The following is a 24,952-nucleotide window of genomic DNA, read 5'->3' on the forward strand; positions in this document are numbered from 1 at the left end:
GGTTGTGGAGTGAAGGAGGCTTTTGTCTATAGCCCCCCTGCCTCATTGATTGCAGAAACTGTGAAGTGTGTTGTGTGTGAGGCAGGGGATTGCAGAAAGAGAAAGGAGAGTCTCTTGTTAAGGTAGCTGAATGCTGCCCTGGGTAATTGGATTCTATCCCTGCCTCTTCCACAGAGTTCCTATGTGATGCTTGGCAAGTCACTGAAACCAAATGATTCACAGGTGGTCACTAATTGTGTGTTCCTCATTTTATGGGTGCCCCCCTTGAGACCATGCATGTCTGATTTGCAGAAGTGCTGAGCACGCACTGCTGTAAACTGAAGTCAGTGGGAGCTGTGCTGCACAAGCATAAGTACTCTGAAAAAACAGGACGTGGGTATCTCAAGTTGGGCACCCAGAATCAGTGGATGCTTTTGATAATTTTGACCATAGTGTCTCTGGTTCTCCATGAGTAAAATGGAGATAATAATACTTCCCAGCCTCCCAGGTGTTGTCAGCTGTTGGCTGTGTGTTTTCTCTCTGTGTGTTGCACCAGCTCTGCACAGATAGCTGACGCAGCAGGTCTCAATCAAACTGCCCAAGAAGACCACAGACTTGGTTCAGTGGTGAAGGCGCTTGGCCAGGTTTATTGCTGACAAAGCACAGTACTAGCTCCTCAGATCAATGTCTACAGTTACACTGGCACATCTATGCCCCTTACAATGGACTTGGCTCAGTGAGTGGCGAGAATTTCCACTCCCCCACCTGCCGAGGCCAGAAAAAGACACCCCCTCTGTAATCTGTTTTTTATACTCTGATACAAAAAAGTTACGTTTTGCCCCTTTGACGTGGTTAATTATCACCCTTTCCCTTGTACATTTTGGTTGGATTAAAACATCTCTATCCATCCCCCTGTCATCCTGACCTCATCTTTAGGAGGGGTTAGTGTGTCCCTGTATCATCATTGGGGAGTATGTTTACATCATAACCCTATATCAAGGTGTTCTGGTATTACCCTTCTGGAATGTGTTTATGCATGTGCCAGTGTCTAGCACTTCTCATGAGTGTCTGTGTTTTTGCAACACCAACCATGCCTTTGCCAGATTCATGTTCTGGACAATGAACCAGCAAGTATAGTCATAAAAGTTACTAATGAAGGTTTCACAGGCAAGTACAAGTCTGGCATTCTGAATGTTTGAGTGCTTCACTTTGCAAACTTTAACTTTCTTTTTGATTCATAGCTGTATAGATTTTAAGGCCAGAAGGGAGCTTTAGATCTAGTCTGACCTCCTGGGTAACAAAGGCTATAGAATTTAAACCAATTACTCCTGTACTTCATCTGAACTTGTGTTTGGCTAAAGCATATCTTCCAGAAAGGCATCCAATTTAGTTCTGAATACTTCAGAAGGTGGAGAATCTTCTGCTTCCCTTGGTAGTTTGTTCCAATGTTTCATCAGTATTACTGTGAAAAATGTATGCCTTACCTGTATCTGCCTTTAACTTCCATCCACTGGTTCTTGTTATGCCTTTCTCCACTAGATTAAGAAGGCCTTTAGTATGCAGTGTTTTGTCCATGCGAAGATACTTATACACTGCAATCAAGACACTTCTAGGTCAACTTTTTGATAAGCTAAACAGATTGACCTCCTTAAATCTCTCACTGCAGGGCACATTTTCAAGCCCTGGAATCATTATTCTCTGCGCCCTTTCCAATTTTTTTAACATCCTTCTTACAATGTGGACACTAAAAGCAGATGTAGTATCTGTCTCCCCCGTGCTGCACACAGAGCAAAAATCACCTCCCTACTAGAGCAGGTTGGAAATTATCTGGCAAACCAGAGTTTCATTGGAAAATAACAGTTTGTTGAACTCAACATTTATCATGAAAGTGAATCGGGTTCAACGAACTTTCTCGAAACCGCAAGCAGGGTCTGGTGGAAATGTCCCTGGTTCCCTGTCAGGTTCTCTGGTGGCTCCTGTTAGTCCTGCCATGTAGATTGTCCCGGGGCTGGGTACTCCAGTCTTCTAGCTCTGGGCAGCCCCACCATACAGATTGCCCCAGAATTGGAGACCCTGGTCTTTCTAGGGTCTGTACCTCCAGAGCAGCCATGCCAATGCTTCCAGGCTCTCTGCCATGGGATAGGAACCTGCAAGCCCTGGGAGCCCCAGCTGTAACCAAGGCTCAGCTCCAGGGTCTGCATCAGGGATTCTGGAAGTCCTGGGATGGGTTCCGGTGTCCCAGAGTCTGTGGCTCTGGGGCAGCCCTGCCTTGCAGAATGTCCTGGACTGGGCTTTTTGCCTGTTTAGGCTGCCAGCTGGCCAAGGGGTCTGGAAGCCCGGGGCTCCCCAGTCCAGGTCAGGCCACATGATGAGGCTGCCCCAGAACCCCAGCAGTGTCTGTGAGAAATTGACATGCTTGTCCTGGTGCTAACAGTGGTGAAACTGACAAGGATGTCAGTGTCACTCCGCATCTGTTGGGGGTCCTGGGAGCAAATTTCATGTTGGATACACCCTGGGCTGGAGTTTCCAAAACAAAATTTTAGCTGGATTTCCAATTCACAGGAAATTTTAAAATAGTGAAATTTCCGGTATACTGGAAATCCTGCATTTGTCAGCTGTACTCATTGCTCCCCTCTTTATACAGCCAAGGATCACCTTAGTCGTTTTTGCAGCAGCATCAGACTGGGAGCTCACGTTCAGTTCTTTGTCCACTATGACCCCTGCAAAGAACATGGAAAATATCTGAATTTCCTTTTATTGCTATTTTCACATTTCCTGCTGAGATTCAAAGGTTAACCCCCCTCTGAACTCCCCACATGTCCCAGGACGGCAGACAATGGTTTCATAGAACCCAGTTACTGGTACTTAACTGACAATACAGGCGACAGGGCTTTTGAACCTTTGCATCTGGCCAAGATGAGCACAAGCTCATTTTATTTTTTATTTATTTATTTTAAGCCCCCTTCCTTGCGATGGACCCATGAAATGAGAAATCTTAAACAGAGAGCTTGGGAATTGTTAATAGGGGAGCCCTGATGAACAGAGGGGGTGAGGCAGGGTCTGCAGGAAAGGAGACTGAAACAATCCCCAGAAGCAGGGGTTCCTGGGATAAGCTGAGGCAGCCCAGGTTTTGAGGGAAAAGCTGAGCATTAGGTAAGACATAGGCCTGTAGGCCTTCACTTGCTTTATTCTTTTCTCTGTGATTGCTGTGTTCCTATGGATAAATACAAAATAACACTGTCCTGGGTCTGGTACTATTCAATATTTTCGTAAATGACTTGGGTGATGGAGTAGAGATAAACTTACACAATTTGTGGATGACATGAAGCTGAGAGGGGTCACAAGCTCTTTGGAAGGCAGGGTTAAAATTCAAAATGATCTTGATAAACTGGAGAATTGGTCTGAGATCAGTAAATTGAAATTCAATAAAGACAAGTGCAAAGTATTAGACTTAGGAAGGAAAAATCAAATGCAAAAAACCTAAAATATGGAATAACTGACAAGGCAGCAGTTCTGCAGAAAATGATCTTCGGGTTATAGTGGATCACAATCTAAAAAATTGTGATGCTGTTGTGAAAAGGGGAAATGTCATTCTGAATTGTATTAACAAGAATGTTATATGTAAGACACAGGAGGTAATTGTCCCGCTCTACTTAGCACTGGTGTGGCCTCAGCTGGAGTTCTGTGTCCAGTTTTGCTTATCACTGTTTAAGAAAGATAATGACAAATTGCAGAATGTCCAGAGGAGAGCAACAAACAGAGTAAGTGGTTTAGAAAACATGATTTATGAGAAAATGTTGAAAGAATTGGACATTTTCGGTTTAAAGAAGAGAAGACTGAGAGGTGAACTGATAACAGTCTTCAAATAACTGAAAGGTTGTTTGTCAATTTTTGTCCATATCCACCAAGGGTAGGATTAGACAATCGTCTTAGATTGCAGCAAATGAGATTCAAATTAGATATTAGAAAAAACTTTCTAACTAGAGGGATAATTAAGTACTGTAACAGGGTACGTAGGGAGATTGTGTACTGCCCATCATTGGTGACTTTGCAGAACAAGTTAGACAAACATCTATTGGGGTAGCCTAGGTGTACTTAAACATCCCTTGGTGTGAGGAGACGGACTAGATGACCTCTTGAGGTTCCTTCCAACCCTACATTTCTATTATTCTATGGTTTTATCAGCTATTCAGGCCTGCTGATGTAAAAAAATGTTGATCCCTGATAAATGCCATTTAACATGCTCCTTAGGTACCAATAGATTGGAGAGAGATTCATCCTCTTCACAGGATATGAATAGACATCCTGCTGCTGTCCAAAACCAGAAATGTGTATTGAACACCTCTGCCTTTTCTACCTCATTATTAACAATTTCACCATCTCCATTTCTAATGGGCCTATAGCATTGTTAGGATTTGTTTGTTTGCTTGCTTCTAATATACTTAAAAAACTCCTTATTTTTCATAGTCCTCCCAGTCACAGATTTTATCCTGATCTCTTTAGCTTCCCTTATCAGTTTTCTTCATATAATAACTTTTAATGCATATCGATTTGCTCAAATTCCCACTATTTCCATTTTTTAATATATTGCCTTTTTATTTCTATTGCTGCCTTCACTTTGCCACTGACCCAGTATGAGCTTTTAGGCAAAGTTTTATACCAGTGGAGCACCCCAACTCCCAAATGCCCTTTATAATTTTCAGCCTCCATTGTCTTTCTAGGACACATTAAACCCCAGCTGGTTGGAGGAGATGGTGCCTGCTCAGGACGTGTGGAGATAAAACGTGGAAACACGTGGAAAACAGTCTGTAATGCACACTTTGATCACAAAGTTGCCAACGTTATCTGTAATGAACTACAGTGTGGAATAGCTGTATCTATCCCAGGAGGAGGTCACTTTGGAGAAGGACAAGGCGAGATCTTGACTGAAGAATTCCAGTGTGCGGGGAATGAGTCTCTCCTGTTCTCCTGTCCCAGGATATCACAAGTGAATCAGAGATGCTCACACATAAATGATGCCGGTGTCATATGCTCACGTAAGAATTCAGCATAATAGCTTTAAAATCCCAATGACATGTATTCTAGATTAGGGTGAAGCAATGTACTGATCTCACTGTGTAGGGAGCTGGGTTTGATAGGGTTGGATCAAAACCCCAAACAAGCCAAGATAATGAGAAAGGGATCAAGTGCCCCCTGACTTTCCTTTCTTTAACTATTTGCTATAATATATCTTAAATGCTCCCTCTCTAAACCCCTTCTCCCTTTGGTACACAGGGTTCCGGCTGGTGAATGGCAGCACAGAGTGCTCAGGGAGGGTGGAGATCCAGGTTCTTGGTGCCTGGGGAACCCTCTGTGACTCACGCTGGGATTTACCAGATGCCAACGTTCTCTGTCATCAGCTCAACTGTGGATTCGCTGTATCGGCTCCAGGAGAAGCATATTTTGGGAAGGGAACTGGCTCTGTCTGGACAGACACATATCACTGTAAAGGGACTGAACCCCATTTGAGCCAATGCCCTGTTACTGCTCTGGGGGCCTCTCAGTGCTCCCATGACAATGATGCCAGTGTGGTTTGCTCAGGTAAGTGTAATGCTGGATTAAGGACACCTGCCCCTCAGTGTGTGACACTGACCCCAGAGCAGGGGAACCTCAGGGCACAGCAAGGGGAGAGGGAGCTAGATTCTAAACCACATATAAAAATAATTAATATATTACAAATAAAATAAAATTAAGTATATTATCACCAGAATAGTTACGACCAGGAAGAGCCCTGGTTTCTCCTGGAAGAGTTTCTGCAAACATGTGCTTATGCCGGGCAGTAAAGCAGGGACAGAATTTGTCCTTAGAGTTTCATAAATGTCACCAACCCACTGTCTCCATCCTTCTTCAAATCATTACTCTAGTAATTACAGGTGGAGCGGCCCCCTCTCTAGAGGTTGCTTCATACTTTCTATTATAAAATATTCTCACCACCTTCTGGAGAACCCCTCATGCCTTCACTGCTTGCAGCCGGCCTTTGCAATTCAGCAAGGGGTCAGTGCTGGGTAGGGTTACCATACGTCCGGATTTTCCCGGACATGTCCGGCTTTTTGGGCCTCAAATCCCCAAATGGGGGGAAATCCCAAAAAGCCGAACATGTCCGGGAAAATAGGGATGTGCTGGGCCGGGGGTGCTGGGCCGGGGGTGCTTGGCCGGGGGCTGGGCTGGGCCTGGCGGTGTGGGGCCGGGGGTGCTGGGCCGGGGGCCAGGGGTGCTGGGCCGGGGGCCGGGGCCAGGGGTCGGGCCGGGCCCGGTGGTGTGGGGCCGGGGGCCGGCGGTGCTGGGCCGGGGGCCGGGCCGGGGCCGGGGGCCGGGGCCGGGGCTGGGCGCCAGGGGTGCTAAACCGGGGCCGGCGATGCTGGGCTGGGGGCCGGGCCGGGGCCGGCGGTGCTCGGCCGAGGGCTGGCCTGGGGGTGCGGGGCCGGGGGCCGGGCCGGGCCCGGCGGTGTGGGGCCGCCGGAGGGAGCCACTCGGTTGGGGGGGCCAGACTGGGCCGCGCCTCCTCCCCCCACCTCCCCACCCCCAGCTTACCTGCTGCCTGCTTCAGGCTTCCTGCGAATCAAATGTTTGTGGGAAGCAGGGGAGGGGGCGGAGTTGGAGCGGGGACTTTGGGGAAGGGGTGGAGTTGGGGCGGGGACATGGGCGGGGCAGGGGGCGGGGCCCCGTGGAGTGTACTCTTTTTGGACACTCAAAATATGGTAACCCTAGTGCTGGGGCCAGGAACTCCCCTTACTTCAGTGAAATTCCTTCCATTTTGGCTGAATTATAAACTGCTGATCATAACTATTTCCCGTCTCTCACATGAGTTCCTGAGGATATTTTTGGTAGCATGCAACAAAGAAAGCAGCACTTTCTCCCCCACACCCTTAAAAAAAAAATCACACTTTTGCAGGTGAAAAAGGTTCAGAAGTGTTTTTCCTGCTTCCTGATACTTTTTTTTTTTTCCAAAATTTCTACAGTGGGGAAAAACAGGAAAAAATAAAACGTGAGAGGAGGCAGGAGAATCTTAAACTGTCAAACTGAAATGGAAGTTGAAATGAAACAACATTTTAGTTAGAATCTAAACAATAATTCTCATTCCATTTTCAAAGGTCAAAATCTAGAGAAAAACTGAAATATTGCATTTGAAATACTTCACAGGAAAAAATGTGGGAGTTTCAACCAGCTCTAATATTTACGTCACATACAAAAAAAAGGATAATCTTATTTAGTCAAAGTCAAATACTCAAAATTTAGGAAATACCATCAGTTTGTTTGTTATCCTTTCTAATTCTCCCTGCCCCCTTTTGCATACACATTATGATACAGTCTAATTGGATGCTTCCAAACTATTTGTTTCACTCAGCTCCTGCATCATTCACCGCACTGGGTGGATGGCACCCAGGGCAACATTTCCATAAGTGATCAGTGATTTCGGAACTTACTTTTGAAAATGGAAGTCAACTTAGGAACCCCACTACCATGGAGCCCCACTACCATTCAGCATCTCTTTGCCTAAGTCCCATTTTGAAAAGGGACTTAGGCTCCTGGTCATTTAGGCGCTTTTGAAAGTTTTACCTCTGGTGATTAAAGCCAAAGTTTCCAAAGTCTCCACTAACTTGTGGTGGTGGGGCACTAACGTGAGACCCCCCCAGGACCTGATTCTTCAGAGCACTCACCATTTCTGTAGCACTTGATGTGTTCAAAGTACTTTCCAGACATTAGTTGATCCTCACAAAGCTCCTGGGCAGTAGGTGGGTATTATTATCCCCTCCATTTTACAGATGGTGAAAGTGAGGGTATGTGAGGCCTTGCTCAGGTCACTCAGAACTGTCAGACACGGTTACTGCTCTGCCTCAGCAAGTGAGAGCTTTGTGCTGCTCAGCTATTGTCAGCTCCCTGCCACACCAGCTCGCCTGCCCGGCTAGCAACTCCTCAGGATTCTGCCAGTCCAAACCTCGCCTTACCGGGAACCATCAGTGAACCCCAGTGCCCGAGTTCCCCAGAGACGTCATTCGGCCGCGGTCAGTCCCTCTCACTGGATACTCACAGAAGTTATCAAGTGCGCTGCCTCCAAAGAGACACCAGCCTGCTAGTTTGGCTGAGGATTTTACTCTTCAGTTTTATACACAGCACTGGAATGGTTTTATAATAAAACTAGAGTGAATCTATTAACAAAGAACAGATATTTAAGGGATAATAATTAACAATGCAAGACACAAGTATAGTTACAAGTAAAAGAAAACAAAACACGCTTTCTAGTGACTAAAACTTAACTCCAGCAAGTTACAGTCTCTGTCTAAGCAGATTTCTCACCTTGAGTCAGTTCCAGCTACTCTTGGGTTCCAGGCCAAGAGGATCCACTTTCCATGACCGCAAAGGGTCCTGCTCCTCCTCTGTCCCTGAGGTGATGGATAACAAAATGGCTTTTTGCCTCTGCTCAAATCTTCCCAAAGTTCATTCACCCTGTTTGAAGAGGCAGGAAGGCTCCCTGCGGGGTGCAGCCTCCATCCCCCATCAAGATTGTTAAGGGCTTATCATCCCTCATTTGTTTGCCTGATGGCTTTGTTTACCTTACATGTAAATGGGGGTTTCTTTGCTTTGCTTTCAACTGAATTAATTCACAGTGGAGACAGAGTCAAGCCAGTGAAACAACAGCCCTTTGTTTAGGACAGCTGGGCTTAGGCACACATCTATGGTTCTTTAAACCTCACCTGTTCATGCACCACACAACAATATTAAAGACCAGCATGATAGCAGTTTGCATGACAACTTACACAACACCTTTTAGATGCAGATTTCAACACTAGTCAGTTGGTGCAATGAGCGTGTCAGGCCAGAAGAGAGTTGTGGTATGGAGTGCGCCCTGAGGGTTGGCTCTGGGAAACTCCCTGGGCCTCAGGTACATCTACACTCTGTGCTGGGCATGTAATTCCCAGCTCAAGGGGACTGGCAGGCTAAAAATAGAGTGCAGCTGCGAGCTCAGCATCTTCCAGGATATGCTAACAAGCCCCTCTGTCCCCCTCGGTGTTACAATCCTTATAGCACCCGGCACCTAGAGATTCAAAAAACAAAACAAAACAAAAAAACCCAAAAAACCTTCTGCAGAGGTTACTCCTTTTAACTCATGAAAGTTACTCCTTGATACACATCAATCACTGTGTTAATACCTTCTGAGTTAGAAACCTTCCATAATTTCTTGCATAGTATGGATTATTTCTAATGTATAACAGGGAATGTTATTCAGTGAATTTCCCATCTCTCCTGAGCCCAGGTCGCTCTGAATCACTCAGACTGCTGAATGGAGAGAGCCGGTGCGATGGGAGAGTTGAGATTTCCCTCCATGGTGTGTGGGGCAGAGTGCTGGATGACCAGTGGGACATGAACGATGCCAGCGTGGTGTGCAGGGAGCTCCAGTGCGGAGTCGCTGAGAAAGCTTATAACCCCACTAAGTCTGAGCGAGGAACGGGCCCTGTGGGGCTGGGAAGTGTCCAGTGTGAAGGAAACGAGACTAATCTGACGCTCTGCATCACCTCCACGTCTCAGGCAGAGCAGGCAGGAATTGATGAGGATGTCAGCGTCATTTGCTCAGGTGACTTACTATGAAATCTTGCAAACATCCTGTCCTTGTTCAATGGGAACATGACCTGTCCTAGGGCCTGTAAACATCTCACCTTGTGCTGTGATCTCATCAGACCTTGAAAATATGTGGATCCGAGGGTCAAACTCTGTTGTAAAAATATAGTATTGTGTACAGAGAAAAGCACAGCCACCAGATAGGTTAATGCATTGCAGCAACCTCTTTGTCTGTCTGTCTGTCTTGCGTTTTTAATCAAAACTTTTTCAGATGTAAAACTGTTTCCTTATTATGGAAATTTTCACAAACATTTTTTTTATTTTCATTTAACATTGTCACGGTTACAGGATTAGTTGCACCTTTCTCCCCTTTCTGGTGTCTCTATGTGCACCCACATGAGGCCTTGGCCCACTTGCCCTGGCCTGTCTTGGGGTGGAATCTCGAGATTCTTCCTCTGTTAGGCCTGGCCTGGTTACACTACCCAGTGCAAACCAACCACTTAGCCCCCTGCAGGTCCGACTGGGTTTCAGGCACCAGCATTTCTGCCCCTGGGCAACTTGTGTCCTGTGATAGTGACCTATAGCGTACTCAGAACAAAGCACTTTAATCAGCAGCTGGAACAATGCTTTAGAGCAAAAGGGGTTTAAAAAAACAAACACCCCATACTTGTGTTGCAGCTCATCTAATCTCTGCTTCACTGCAAATTAAGTGAGCTGGGCTTCCCTGGGGAGTAACAGGAAAAGAACAGAATGAGCCTGTGTTCTTGTAAGAACCAAGGTGCTCATGAGACCCAGCTGGGGTGCAGTTTGTCTACCTCACTCCGTTCCCCTTTCTCTGTGAATTTGCTTTTTCTGGAAGTCCCCACCTGCCATGTGTGTCTGGGCTCAATTACCATATTGCTCAGTGGTCTGTGTTACAGGCCAGGTGAAGACTTCCTGCTGCCGCAGACTAGTTTTCCCGGTTGGCCAGCCAGGCCATCTAGGAGAACATCCCCATGATGATTGCTCCATTTTCCCGCAGTCAGCCCCATCCAGCTTTAATGGTTGGCAGTCACTGGACTTGTGACCATGTCGACCTGTGGGACAGAGCTGCCTGTTCCCTCTGACACTGTGACACCATCTTAAAAGTCAAATTAGTAGATGACATTCAGGGTACACAGCAGGAACCTCTACCCTGCCCCCACATTCACCACAAAAACAATCAGATGGGTTTTTGGAGGGTTTTTTTTTTTTTTTGAAAGAATAATGGAAAAATCTGACAATGAAAAATATTGATATCTATCCTAACATTTGTTGGGCAAAAGAGAGAATTTTCTGAGCAGGTCAGTAAATAGGTAAATACAGTGGCTTCTTATCTTAAAATCTTCAATAATGGGGCATCCAGAATCAAAAAAGAAAAGAGGGGGAGGCAATGTGTCCTATTTCACAGAGCACTGGAACAGGACTCAGGAGACTTGGGGTTTCCTCCCAGCTCTGCCACTGGCCTGCTGGTGACCTCAAGCAGCTCATTCACATCTCTGTGCCTCAGTTTCCCCATCTGTAACATGGGGATAATGACACTGACCTCCTTTGTAGAGTGCTTTGAGATCCACCAATGAACTGTGCTATATCGGAATTAGATTCTATTATTATTAACAGGAAAAGGAAGTCATACATAACCCTATTTCTCTTGGTGATTAAGTACAACTTTTTGTTATAATGTGGTATTGTTATGTCCTAATCTTAATAGTACATCCTTTTGCTTCATTGAAAAGAAAAAGGAATTGAGGATTATATGATAATATTTTTATTGCTACTGATTGTACATCACTATTGTAACAGATTGCTAAAGACACAAAAACTACCTCTAGAAATTGTTTTAAGTACATGAGAAGCTGGAAACCCGCCATACAGACCATGGGGCCACTAAATAACAAAGGTGACAAAGGTGTTAAAGGAGCACTCAAGGAAGACAAGGCCATTGCAAGAAGCTCAATTAATTCTTTGCATCAATCTTCACTGCAGAAGATGTGGGGGAGATCCTGAAGGAACTCAAATATGAAATTGCAGAACTACTAACTGTTGTATGTAACCTATCACTGAAATCACCTTCTGTATCAGATGACAGGAAGGTAGCTAATGTAAGGCTGATTTTTTAAAAGGGCTCCGGAGCAGATCCTGGCAATTACAGGCCGATGACCCTACCATCAGCACCAGGCAAACTGGTAGAAACTACAGTAAAGAACCAAATTATCAGACACCGAGATAAGCATGATTTGATGGGGAAGAGTCAACAAGGCTTTTGTAAAGGGAAGTCATGGCTCTCTAGTCTCTGAGGAAGTAAACAAGCATATGGATAAGGGTGATCCAGCTGATACAGCGTACTTGGGTTTTCAGAAAACCTTTGACAGGGTCCCTCACCGAGGCTCGTAGGGAAGTTAAGTAGCCTTGGGATACGAGGGAAGGTCCTCTAATGGATCAGTAACTGGTTGAAATATTGGAAACAAAGGGTAGGAATAAATGGTCACTTTTCACAATGGAGAGACATGAACAGCAGGTCCCTCCAAGGATTTGTACTGGTACTTGTGCTGTTCAACATATTAATAAATGATCTGGAGAAGGGGGTGAACAGTCAAGTGGCAAAGTTTGTAGATGATAGTTCAGTCCAGGCTGCAAGGAGTTAGAAAGGGATCTCACAATATTGCGTGACTGGCCAACAAAATGGCAGGTGACGTTCATTGTTGATAAGTGCAAACCAATGCACATTGGAAAAAAATAATCCGAAATACACATATACCACGATGGCTTCTAAATTAGCCGTTACCACCAAAGAAAGATCTTGGAGTCACTGTGGATAATTCTTTGAAAACTGCTGAAAATTGAGAAATGATCAAAAAGGCTAATGGTATATTAGGAACTATTAGGAAAGGGAAAGAAAATTAGACAGAAACTATCACAACAAATCCATGGTCCACCCATACCTTAAATACTATGTCCAGTTCTTGTTACCCCATCCATAGAAATGATATAGTGGAACTGGAAAAGGTACTGAGAAGGGCAACAAGGATGTTGAAGGGTACAGAATGGCTTCTGTCAAAGGAGAGACTAAAAAGATTAGGGCTGTTTAGCTAAGAAAAGAAACACTTTGGGTGATATGATAGAGGTCTATAAAATAATGAATGGTGTGGAAAAAGTGAGTAGAGAAATGTTATTTACCCATTCACACAGTACAAAACCGAGGAATCACCTGATTACATTAATAGGCAGCAGGTTTAATACAAACAAGAGGAAGAACTTTTTCACACAACACACAGCTAACCTGTGGAACTCATTGCCATGGGATGTTGTGATGGACAAAAGTATAACTAGGTTCAAACCAGAACTGGATAAGTTCCTGGAGGATAGGTCCATCAATGGCTATTAGCTAAGATGATCAGAGTACGGCTCTGGTACAGGCCACTTTTGCAGACAGAATTCTGGTCTGACCCAGGCTGGCAGCTCTTATGTTCTTATGTTTCTTTTCTGGGGAAGGTAAATAAACAATGGCTTTCTTCAAATAACAGATTTTTTAATAAACACCTGTATCATGCACTGTACTGTTACTGCACTGAAATCATTGTTCATGCCCGTTCCAGTTCCAGGGTAACTATGGCACAGTAAGGGCCCATTCCTGCTCCCTTTAGGGCAGGGAGAGCTTTGCTGTTGACTTCAGCAGCATTAGAATAGAGCCCTAAGTCTATTAGACTCTACCGTAGGTACATGTATGCACCTGCCTTTCTTCCTTTATTTGGAAAATAAATGGGTCCCAAGTCTAATTTTCTCCAAGCCTCTGGAACCTCCCAAGTCTGTAACAATTTAAAAGAAAATTGGAATTTCTGATAAATTTGTTAGTTAATATGATATTTCTTGTGAATCCTTAGAAGACCTGTTTGAAAATGTTCAAGTTTTCCAAGTAGGAGCTGATTCTGCAAAGCTTTAGCTTCACTAGTAGTTCTTACTTTCAAGAGCTGTCCCATAAGGATGACTCAGATGACTAAAGGTTCAGGATTAGGTCCTGTCCCTTTAAATGCTTTTTATCAGAAGTTTCTTCACAAAGTCTTCAGCATTTCCTAATTCTACTGACTTTTTCTCGTTATGTTTCTTGTTAAAGATACACATTTTTCAGTATCTCAGCCATTGTAGCATCATCATTGATTTGCATGGAAGCTGTTTAGTTCTCATTATATTGCACATTAACAGCTGGGATCTATCCCTGCAGGGAGCAGGCGGATCAGACTGGTGAATGGGGCAGGTCGCTGTGCCGGGAGAGTGGAGATTTATTACAATGGCAGCTGGGGGACAGTCTGTGATGATTCCTGGGATCTGTCAGACTCCAATGTCGTTTGCAAACAACTTGGATGTGGACACGCCATCAACGCAACTGTCTCGGCTCATTATGGGCAAGGATCCGGGCATATCTGGCTGGATGATGTGAACTGCACTGGGAACGAATCCAATCTCTGGAACTGTCCTTCCGGGGGATGGGGCCAGCACAACTGCAGACACAAAGAGGATGCGGGAGTTCTCTGCTCAGGTCTGGTCTGGGAATGCTCCCATGAGTCGGATAATCAGGGGACTTAATGAAGTACATGAGTGTCTGAGGAGTGAGCTGAGGATGTCAGAAAGTTTATCTCCTTTTTCCTTTCTCTCTCTCACTCTCCCCACTACCTACCCACTTGCAATGGTCACCATTAAAAAGTCAGCATTGCCAATAGTTAATACCAAAGGGTACTGCAAATGTCACATTGATTTCTGAATCTCGGGTACCACTGTTTGCAACTGTTGGTAAATGGTGTCTTTTAAATAATAATTTCATTGCTCGTGGGCCTGTCACTGGTCTCTAGAAGAATGTCTCTGATTCTTCTGGAGAAGAATGGGCAGGATTGTTAGCAATCTCTGGGATTTCAGCCTTTAACCCCCCGTGTGTTTCAGAATCAGAAACCTTCACACCCAACTTCTGCCTTTCCTCCTAGAATTCACGGATCTGAGACTGGTGAGTGGCAGTGACTGTGCTGGGCGACTGGAGGTTTTCTACAGTGGGACTTGGGGCAGTGTTTGCAACAATCCTATGGATGCCGTCACCATGGCACTTACATGCAAACACTTGGACTGTGGAGACAGAGGGACACTTTTGAAAGAGTTTACACATGGAAGCGGCTCTGGCCCCACCTGGGTGGATGGTGTTCGGTGCGATAAGCAGCACAGCTCCCTTTGGCAATGCCAGTCAGACCCTTGGAAACAACAATCGTGTAACAGAGTAGAAGAAACCCATATTGCTTGTGAAGGTAAATAGCAAACATACACACACACACACACACACACACACACACACTCAACAGACAGGTCTAGCTCACTGAAAGATTTTGTTATAATTATTATATTTTTTTACTTTTTACTAGATCATTTTATCAAATACATACACATTTATATACATTATAAATAAATGTGTATGTATTTGATAAAAAGATCTAGTGAAAAGTAACAAAATATAACAATTATATCAATCTATAGCTATAGCTATATAACATTCTCAGCAATGGTACAAACTTTTTTTTGGTATCTGAGGTTCTAGAAATAGTAATGTGGCCTGTTAATAACAAACATGGACATCGCTATTACACAGAAATACATTTCACTGCAACCACAATTAGGGCCTAATCCAACACCCAGTGAAGTCACGGAATCAGAGATTTTAAAGGCTGAAGAGACTGTTAGGATTTTTTAATCTGTCCTCCTGCATATCACAGGCCATAAAATATCAGCCAGTAATTCCTGCATCAAGCCAGTACATTTTAGTGGAGCTAGATCATATCTGTTAGAAATACGTCCAGTCTTGATTTAATGACTTCATATCAAGGAGACTCCCCATATCCCTTGGTAAATTGTTTCAATGGTTAATTAGCATGAACAAATTCTAAGTCCTTCGCAATCCTTGTTACTGGGATCAGAAGCTTGATCTCTCAACTCTCACTCACACAGCAGCAGAGCCTTTCAGGAGAGCATTATTACCCTCATTTTACAGACAGGGAATGGAGACACAGAGAGATGAAGTGTCCCAAGGTCACCCATGGTGCCTTAATGAGCATTGGCTCAAGCCTCTGGAAGAGCCAGGAAGTGTTACCCATTAAAGAACATGTTTCGTGTGCCTTTCTGGTTAAACATCTTCCAAGGAATAACAATCAGAGGTTTGGGCTGTGAAGGTCATCTATAGATCTGTGTCTCAAGTATTATTTATATTATGGTAACACCTAAAATCCCCAAAGGCCTCATTGCCCCAGGCATTGTCAAAACACAGATCGAGAAAGGCCTTGCCATACAGAGTTTACAGTCGAGATGGACCAGACGAGTGGAAGGGGAAACAGATGATAGAGAGGTGAAGGAACTTGCCCAAGTCACACAGTAGATCTGTTGCAGAAACAAAAATAAAACCCCAGTCTTTTAAGTCCCAGTGCAGCACCATAACCACTGGACCACACTGCCTTTCCCTGTGGGGAAGTTCAGACCTGCAGCTCCTGTACAGCTCCCTCTCCATATTACTTTCCCTCTTCTGTTGGTTCCTGTGGTAATGAGGGTGAGTTTCAGCTCAGGTGTCTGTTTCCATTCCAATCTCTGGGCAGAGGGGTCAGGGGGGTTGTCGCAGGGAGAGCTAGAGGAGAATCAGATACTGTCCTGCCAGTTACATAAAGAGACATACCCACCAGGAGGGAGCTGCTTAAAGACTGCAAAATCCAGTGTAACAGCTGAGTAGCTAGTTAATTATTCAATAACACAGATTTTGTCTTTCAGCCAATTTATAAAGCACTGATATTAGGGGTGTGAAATACCGATAAACCCTATTCAAACCTGATTCGCACACACTGTCCGATCCACTCACCTCAGCTTTCTCTCCATAGGAACTAAAGGGAAACCACCTCAGACCCTGTTTACCGAATGCCCGAACTCTACAAGCTGCACAGGTATCTCTGCTTCTCTGGGTCTCCCTCTTGGTCACTAATGACTTTTCCAGCTGTCGCAGTAACATGTGAAGTTTCTGCATTTCCAGACAGGGAGAAGTTACGTGTCGTGGGAGGAGAGGACGGATGCTCGGGGAGAGTGGAGGTTTGGTACCGTGGCTCCTGGGGAACAGTTTGTGATGACTCCTGGGACATGGCGGATGCTAACGTTGTGTGTAAACAACTGGGCTGTGGATCTGCTGTATCTGCCCCGGGCAAGGCTGCATTCGGTGAGGGGACTGGTCCCATCTGGGTGGAGAAGGTGAACTGCAGAGGGACAGAGTCATCTCTCTGGGACTGTTGTTCCAAGCCCTGGGGTGAGAGCAATTGTGACCATAAGGAGGATGCTGCTGTGAATTGCTCAGGTGAGTGACAGGAGATGTTTCTGTTACATACTGTAATTTTCGGGGAGGAGGATGGATGAGCCCACCCACCCCCGCCTTGGTCACAGATCAGGCCCCCCCCATCTCCTGTGTGAAAGAGCATCATGGATGCTGTGGGGTGGAAACTTTATTGAGTTAGTTTGGGTAAGACATCAGCCGACATAATCCTTGCATCCCTCACAGGCCCCAGTGTGCTGGTTTGTTACTAGAGTCCTCATTGCTGCACAGAGCAAAAGGGACTTGGGCCCTAAATCACTAACATATAGGGCCTGTGCTGCTGTGAGGGAGTTTGTGGAGGTAACAGCTGGAGACAACCAGGGACTCTCAGAGGTGAGGTTCCCCCGGTAACAAACATGTCACTTCCCCCTCGCTCCAGGCTCTAACTCTCCTCCCTTTCCCTTTGCAGGTGTGACACAGACGACAGATTCACCAAATACCCCAGGTAAACCATCCACCTTCTCCATCAAGGGTTAAATTCCCCTGGGGCTGGGTCACAGAGGAGGAGCTGGAAGCTGCAGCCTGAGAGAAGGATCTCCTTTCCACGGTCTGTGAAATCTGAGGGCGAAGGACACCCGGGTGGGAGCTGCAGGCCGTGCTGAGTAGGATGATTCCTGTCTCATGGCTCCAGCTGACAGGGCAGGGCCCATGATTTAAACAGCAGCCTGTGAGCTGCCCCCATGGTTCACAGACTGTCCCAGCCCATTACCCTACTGTCCTGGGCCGTGCAATGAGTAACTGGGGAGCTCCCTGCTCCCCCCTCCCCATGACTCTCACAGGATAATCTCTCTTTGTTGCTTGTTTATTTCCATCCAGCTCCCCCGCGTCGCCCTCTGACTGACAGTGGGAGAGTCACGGTACCTGTGGTCGTCTGCATTATCCTGGGGGCCCTGCTCTGCCTGGTCTTAATCATCCTGGGGGCGCAGGTGCAAAGTGCCAGGGCACAGCGCAGAGGTGGGTGCTGATTGGTGTCACTGTGTGAAATGCCTCTGCAATAGAAGGGGACTGCAGGGTGTCAAGGTGAGGGGTGATACCGGGCTGGGTGGGGTGGCCGAGGGTGCCTGTTAACTCCTCTCTCATTTAATATTTCATTAACTGTCTGGCAGTGGAACAGCCCAGCCATGAAATCTGGAGATGATACTAGCTAGGGAGCATCATAGTTTAAGGGAAACTGCATCTGTATCCTCCCCGCTCCCTCCCCGTGGTGCACTCCAGGAGTGCCAAATTATACCTCAGACTCCAGGCATCAGCTGTCTCAGGTTAGAACCCCCCAGTCCCATCTTCTGCTGACCAGGGTCTAAAGGCTGCACAGCCCCCTGACTTCCACTGTGATATCCCCAGAAGCCAGGCTGCTTAAAGGCCAGCCCCCGTGCTGTGCTTTCTCTCCGCGTGCTATGAACAGTGTATTGCCAGCAGTTACAAATTACCTCCCAACTCTTTCTCACCTGACTGCACCTTATTAGTAGGATAAAAGCTTCACAGAGAAAACACACACAAAATACAAAATTCCTCCACACTTACTGAACATACCAGAAATCACCCATCTTCCTCATGGGCAGCCTGGTACAGCAATGTACCTTCAAATCATACAGCATTGGCCTTCCCATGTGGAGAAGATCCTGTTCATTTCCTGAATCAAAACGAAGGCCCTGAGTTTGTTTAAACTCACCCTTTTCTATCAAAAGTCTTTCTTTGTCTCCTGGACTCTGGGAACCCAGGTTGTACCAATCCATGCATATCGCTCCAAGGCCTGGTACCTTTCTGGATTGTTTACGATCTCAGTGTTTCACCTCAATAATCCTCCATTGTTTTTTCTTCCTGGAGGACCTGTGGTAACCGTCATCCATGGCGTAAAACACAATCATACCTAAACCATTCACAGATTTCATACAATGGTTCCCAAAGATACTGCGTGGGGTTGCAATATCTTTCACAGGAGGGGTTCTAAATATCAGTGAGGAGAGACAACATGGAAAGGGGCCTACATAGACTGGAAATGTTGTCAGACAAAAAAGGGTACAAAAATAGAGCTGGGAAAATAGTTCTGTAGAGAGAAATCCAGTGGAAAGCAGAATCTTAGGAAGGAGAAATGCTGGAAAAGGGGCATTATACTGTATTATACTCATAAGTGGCACTTATAGAGGATTTTACATCTATAAAACACTGTACAAATATTAGCTACGAGCACCCTGGGAGGCAGATAGAGAACAGGATTGTTGCCTGCCCAGAACTGGGCCCCGAGATGGCAAACAGGGGTTCGTTGCCTGGTGTGCTTGGCACCAATAAAGACACCGAGGGGAGAAAGCAAGCCAAGTTTATTTCAGAGCTCTGAAATGGCACTAGGAGATCAGCATGTTTCAAATCCAGTGCCGCACATACAAATAAAATTTTCCCTTTTATATTCCAAGCTGTTTCTGTGTAAGCCTTTGTTCTGTTACTCCCTCTTACCCCTCCCTTCTGTAGCAGTTACAATTAGAAAAGTTCCCATTCGTCTGCTTATCTGTTGGCCTCTCCCGAGTTACCTGGTAGCTATGCCTAGTGACACCAACATGATTGCCATTAACATATATGTAACAGTCACAGTTTAGCAATAGAGCAATGTCTATAATGTTAGAGAAGAATGAGCAGGAGGACCCAGAGGCGGATTGAGTAGCCGGGCTTCTTTATTGCAGTACTTGTTCCCCTTGACCCAGTTGTCAAGTAAGCACTGGATTAGTTACAGCACACACTTTTTATTTAAACGCCTACATCTGCTATAACACCCCCAAACCCCTTATTAAGTAATAGAAACACCCATACTATTGTTGCCGGCCCAGAGGGCCCCGAGCGGGCAACAGGGTTCGTTGCCCGGTGTGCGCTGCACCAATAGACACACCAGGGTGGAAAAGCAAATCAAATTTATTCAAGAGCTCTGAATAGGCACTAGGAGACCAGCATGTCTCAAATCAAGTGCAGCAAATACAAGCAAGTGTCCCATTTTATATTCCAAGCTGTTTCTGTGTAGGCTTTGTCTGTTTCTTCCCCACTACCCCTCCCTCCCCGACAACGGTTACAGCAGGCATTACTTTGTGGCATGTGAGAAAAGTTCTCATCCGCATGCTTATCTTTGACCTTGCAAGCTCTACGTAGTAGGCCTTTCCCACCCCCTTTTCCCCCTTGTTATTACTACTGCTTCTGCTAGTATGAGCGAAACTGCAGCTGTCTGCTAAAAAGCTAACCATTACATATTCTTCTTCAGCATTTAGGATGTTAGCATGTAGGTAGGTTAAAGTTCACAAGATGGAGATACTGTGGCTCACTTAGACCCAGAGCAGGGGGGTTTCATCGGCACTTATGGCCTTCCATCCCCGCCAAGTTACCTGGTAGCTATGCCTAGTGGCACCAACACTATGATTATACCCACCCTGATTGACTGATTACAGCATTACGCATATTATACACACATTTTTACCTTGAACATATATTTCTTTGTCGTCACAAGTTCCCTTTATCAGCAGTTCTCAGGGGAGGGAGGAAGGGGCCATGACCCAGGGCTCGTTTATGTAGCTGGGAAAGGAAGGGAGGGGGAGATGACACTTTTTTTACACAAAGGTTATTCTTTAGTCAACTACATTCCTTATGCAGCTGCAATGCTTATCAATTCTCAACAAGCAACAGAGAAGGGAAAAGGATGGCAACTTATTTATCAAACAGAGAAACACTGCTTGCCTCTGCCCTTATCCCCTAATGCCATGTCAGCACACCAGCAGCTTCCCAGGTCTTTACTTAACCCTAACATATCCCAATCAGACCTCATGCTTCAGGGCTTCAGATAGTCATCTTCAGGGGTCAGGAAGGTGTTGGGCCCTCTCTCTCCTCTTGCATATTTGTGGGGGACAGGTTGCCCTCCTCTGTAGCATCTGAGATTGGCCACAGCTAGAGAAGGGAGGCTGGATGAGCTGGAACAGACTCTGAGATGGTAGAGAGAAGAATCTTTCTTAGACACCTGGCTGATGTCTCTTTTCCACATGCTCAGTGTCAAACCGATCACCAGATTTGGGTTAGGAAAGAATTTTTTCCAGGTCAGATTGGCAAAAAATGAACTTTGGGGGATTTTCATCTTCCTCTGACGCATGGAGCAGGAATCGCCTTCCAGGATCATCTGGCATCTCTCACCTAATCAATTCCCTTCCACTGCATGGACACTGGGCATTAGTGGTACCTCAGTCTGGGTGAAATATATAAAGGAGTTCAGACTAGATGTTCTAATCGTCCCTTCTGGTCTTAAACTGTATGGAAATAAGTGCTATCACTATTTTGCAGATAGGTGTAAACACCAGCATGGGGGAAGAATTATTTAAGATGCTCCAAAGGGCAATAATCAGGAATAATGGGATGAGATTAAAGAGGAAACATTTTGGCTGAATGTGAAGAAACTTCCTGACAGTGAACTAGCCTTTGGAGCCAGTATCAAAGAGATTGTGGAACGGGATGTTGTCCCTGTCACCTGGCACATTTAAATCAAGCCTGGACAGAGCAGTAAGAATGTGCTGTAGGGACCAGTCCTGCACTGGGTCCAGGGGGAGGGGCTGGATGATCCCATAGTGTTTCCCATCTCTGGTTTCTATGACCCTGTGCAAACCCTGCCCTTTGTTTTCAGGTTCCAGAAGACCCTTGGATCCCTTCTCTGAGGCCGTGTACGAGGAGATTGACTATAACCTAATGAGAGAGAAGCAGGAGATGTTCAGTCGCTCAGGTCTGTGTGTTTCAATCTTAATAGGGAGCAAATATGAAAGTCACTTTCCATTCTGAGGCAGTGGCCCAGAGCTAAATGACTGCAGCTTCACCCCCGTGTGAGCTTGTGATTGGAGCTGGGTGCAAGTTTTGGTTAAAGCAATTTAGGTGAATGTTATGTATGCAAAGGAAAACATTTGTAGGTAGGGGAATTCACTCACTAGCAGTGCTACTGTTAGAGCCAGCCACTTGTTGTCTAGAAGAAAAGGATTTTGCTCGGCATTCAGTGAAGTTTCCTCTTAGCTAGTGGCCAGTTCATCTGTAGATTTGCTTTTCCTGACACACAAAATATAAGAGTTCATTGTTGCTTCTGACTGTGAGAGATTACACGTGTTCCTCACCACACAAATACCAGCCCTAACTTTTCTGGCCATGAGCCTGGCATTCTATTGAAGATTAAACAGAAGCAGCGGGATTCTAGAACCACCCCAGTAGAAAATTGTGATCTCAGAAATGAACGGCAAGTATTCCAGTTCAAAAGGGCCTCCTTGGCATCTGAACAATGTTGTTCGCCTTTGACTTGAAACGACCATGCTGGGACACATTGAAGACTTTAACATAAGTGTAACAATGCTGCTTTGGCGGGACCCAACTGAGAGTGCTAATTCAGGACAAATTGCTTAAAGCAGGGCAGTTACAGCCCAAGGCTGGGTTTTTTCCACCTCCCAGGCAAATCAAACTAGCCAGACAGAGAGGACTTTGGTTTTGCCCCACTGGCTAACCACAAGTCACACAAGCAATTCCCTTAGACACTCCAGTTTCCCAGTATCACCACCAGTGCCAGTCGTTATGGGGACAAATGGTTATGAAAACCAATGCCCTAATAAAAGAAAAGGATTCTCCCAATCGCAAAGGTCCAAGCCACAGACCCTGGTCAATATACAAATCAGATCTTAACTACAAATCACGTCAATCCTTTAGAATCTAAAATCTAAAGGTTTATTCATAAAAATAAAAAGATATAGACGAGAGCTAGAATTGGTTAAATGGAATCAATTACATACAATAATGGCAAAGTCTTGGTTCAGGCTTGTAGCAGTGATAGAATAAACTGCAGGTTCAAATCAAGTCTCTGGAGTACATCCCCAGCTGGGATGGGTCATCAGTCCTTTGTTCAGAGCTTCTGTTTGTAGCAAAGTCTCTCCAGAGGTAAGAAGCAAGATTGAAAACAAGATGGAGATGAGGCATCAGCCTTTTATAGTCTTTTCCAGGTGTAAGAACACCTCTTTGTTCTTACTGTGGAAAATTACATCAAAATGGAGTCTGGAGTCACATGGGCAAGTCCCTGCATACTTTGCTGAGTCTCAAGTCATATTTGCCTTTTCTCAATGGGTCAGTTGTATAGCTGATGGTCCTTAATGGGCAGAGCTTCTGGTGTGACCCAGAAGAATAGCATAAGTTTGAAACACAGGTAGTATAGAGCCAATATTCATAACTTCAACTACAAAAATGATACACACATATAGATACCATAATCATAACCAGCAAACCATAACCTCTCCATAGACCCCTTTTATACAAGATTTGGTGCCACCACAGGACCTTGGTTGCAAACATGTTCTATATGGTCCCAGTTCAAGTCAATAACATAACAATAAGTCACCCTGAATTGTGGTATTCTCATTCAGAAACACTTTCTTATTATCTTGAAGCAAATAAGATCAGTGACCGCTAACCGAAACCGAAACAGGCTGTGGGTCCAAGATATTTGACATTCATTATAAGATCACTCATTGCACCTGCTTTGCCCAAGACCAAGACATTCGACAAAATCGTAGCTTTGCTGAAGTCACATTTCTCAACTATGCCATCTGTAACTGTTTGGAGATTTCAATTTCATAAACGAAATCATTGAGCTGACGAGGGCATCGCCGCCTATATTGCCAAGCTGCATTGCATCGCCGACCATTGTTACTTTGGTTACGTTCTCATTGACATGCTGTGAGATCGCCTTGACTGTAGAGTTCAGGAGAAAGCACTTCAATGCCATCTCTTTGGGGAGCCAAATTTGACATTCACCATCCCTCAGGAAAAGGCCTTGGACGCTGAAACAGCATCATTGCACATTGAGGAAATTTGTGTCATGGTAACCAATATGAATGCTGTACTTCACAATCAGAAAGACCATCGCCATTGACAAATTCAGCGGAACAATGGGAACTCAATCACATTAATGTCATCGGACCATATTAATCACCTGAACATCTGCTCAGGCTAAGGGGGACAGCATCAACACTCTGCTTGGAAATTCAAAGGCATAAAGTGCCATTTCTGCAAAAAGAAAGGTCACGTTGAAAGATTCTGCCGATCAAAGGTTAAAAGCATGAAACAAAAGGACAATGACCAGTATTCTCATCCTCGTGCATCAAACATACCTGATGCTTCCTTCGACAATGATGTCAAGAAGCTTTCTACATTTGGAACCATCCACAACAAGGAATCTTGAGGTTCTGAAATATTTGCAACAGTGCTTATCAGTTATCATGAGTTCAAAATGGAAGTCAACTCTGGTTCTGCAGTGTCAATCATCCATGAAGACACATTCGGTCCGTTTTTTTCGCACTGTCCTCCCAATTTCTCAAATCCATTGTGCAGCCTTCAAGACTACAATGGACAAAATGTTGACCTCATTGGAAGCTGTAATGTGAATATTTGCTATGGCTCTTTCAATGCAAGATTGTCTCTCATCGTCACAAAAGGTCAACATAAAAGCGTCTTAGGCAGGAACTGGTTCACACAGTTGGGAATCAACGTGCAAGGCATCTATGCCATCAACAAAGAGTAAATAAGAAAGATCACTATGAATTCCCTCAAGTGTTTTCTGAAGAATTGGGAGATTACAGGGGACCTCCAGAGTTGTTTCACCCAGATCCGACAGTTGTGCCAATCCACAGGAAGGTCGGGAATGTACCATTTGCCCTACGTCCCAAGACTGACACAGAACAAGAATGTCTCATTGCAGAGGGAATCTTTGAGCCAGCTACAGATATGAAATGGACTACATCAAGTACCCATACTCAAGCCGAATGGCAAAGTGATAATCTGTGGAGATTATAAATGCACTTGAACAAGGCACTTAAACAGCACTCTTACTCAGAGCCTGCTGTTAACCAACTGCTCCCTGTTCTTGCTGGAGGAAAAGTCTTCACAAAACTCAATCTTGCCCAATAATGTAAGAAGTGATTGTTGACAAAGATGCGGCGGATGCACAGACAA

At 45.1% G+C, this 24,952-nt stretch overlaps 1 protein-coding gene across 1 annotated transcript in view; it reads left to right on the plus strand.

The window, feature by feature from the left end:
• LOC122173448 (deleted in malignant brain tumors 1 protein-like) overlaps positions 1–24,952 on the plus strand; it is a 492,944-nt gene that overhangs the window by 7,046 nt on the left and 460,946 nt on the right. Inside the window, exon 2 of the mRNA XM_065578734.1 lies at positions 4,701–5,015. Within this exon, the coding sequence (XP_065434806.1) occupies positions 4,701–5,015 (315 nt within the window). The remainder of the gene's footprint in view (positions 1–4,700; positions 5,016–24,952) is intronic.

Source organism: Chrysemys picta, unplaced genomic scaffold (genome assembly GCF_011386835.1).
Source record: "Chrysemys picta bellii isolate R12L10 unplaced genomic scaffold, ASM1138683v2 scaf1, whole genome shotgun sequence".
Taxonomy (NCBI): domain Eukaryota; kingdom Metazoa; phylum Chordata; order Testudines; family Emydidae; genus Chrysemys; species Chrysemys picta.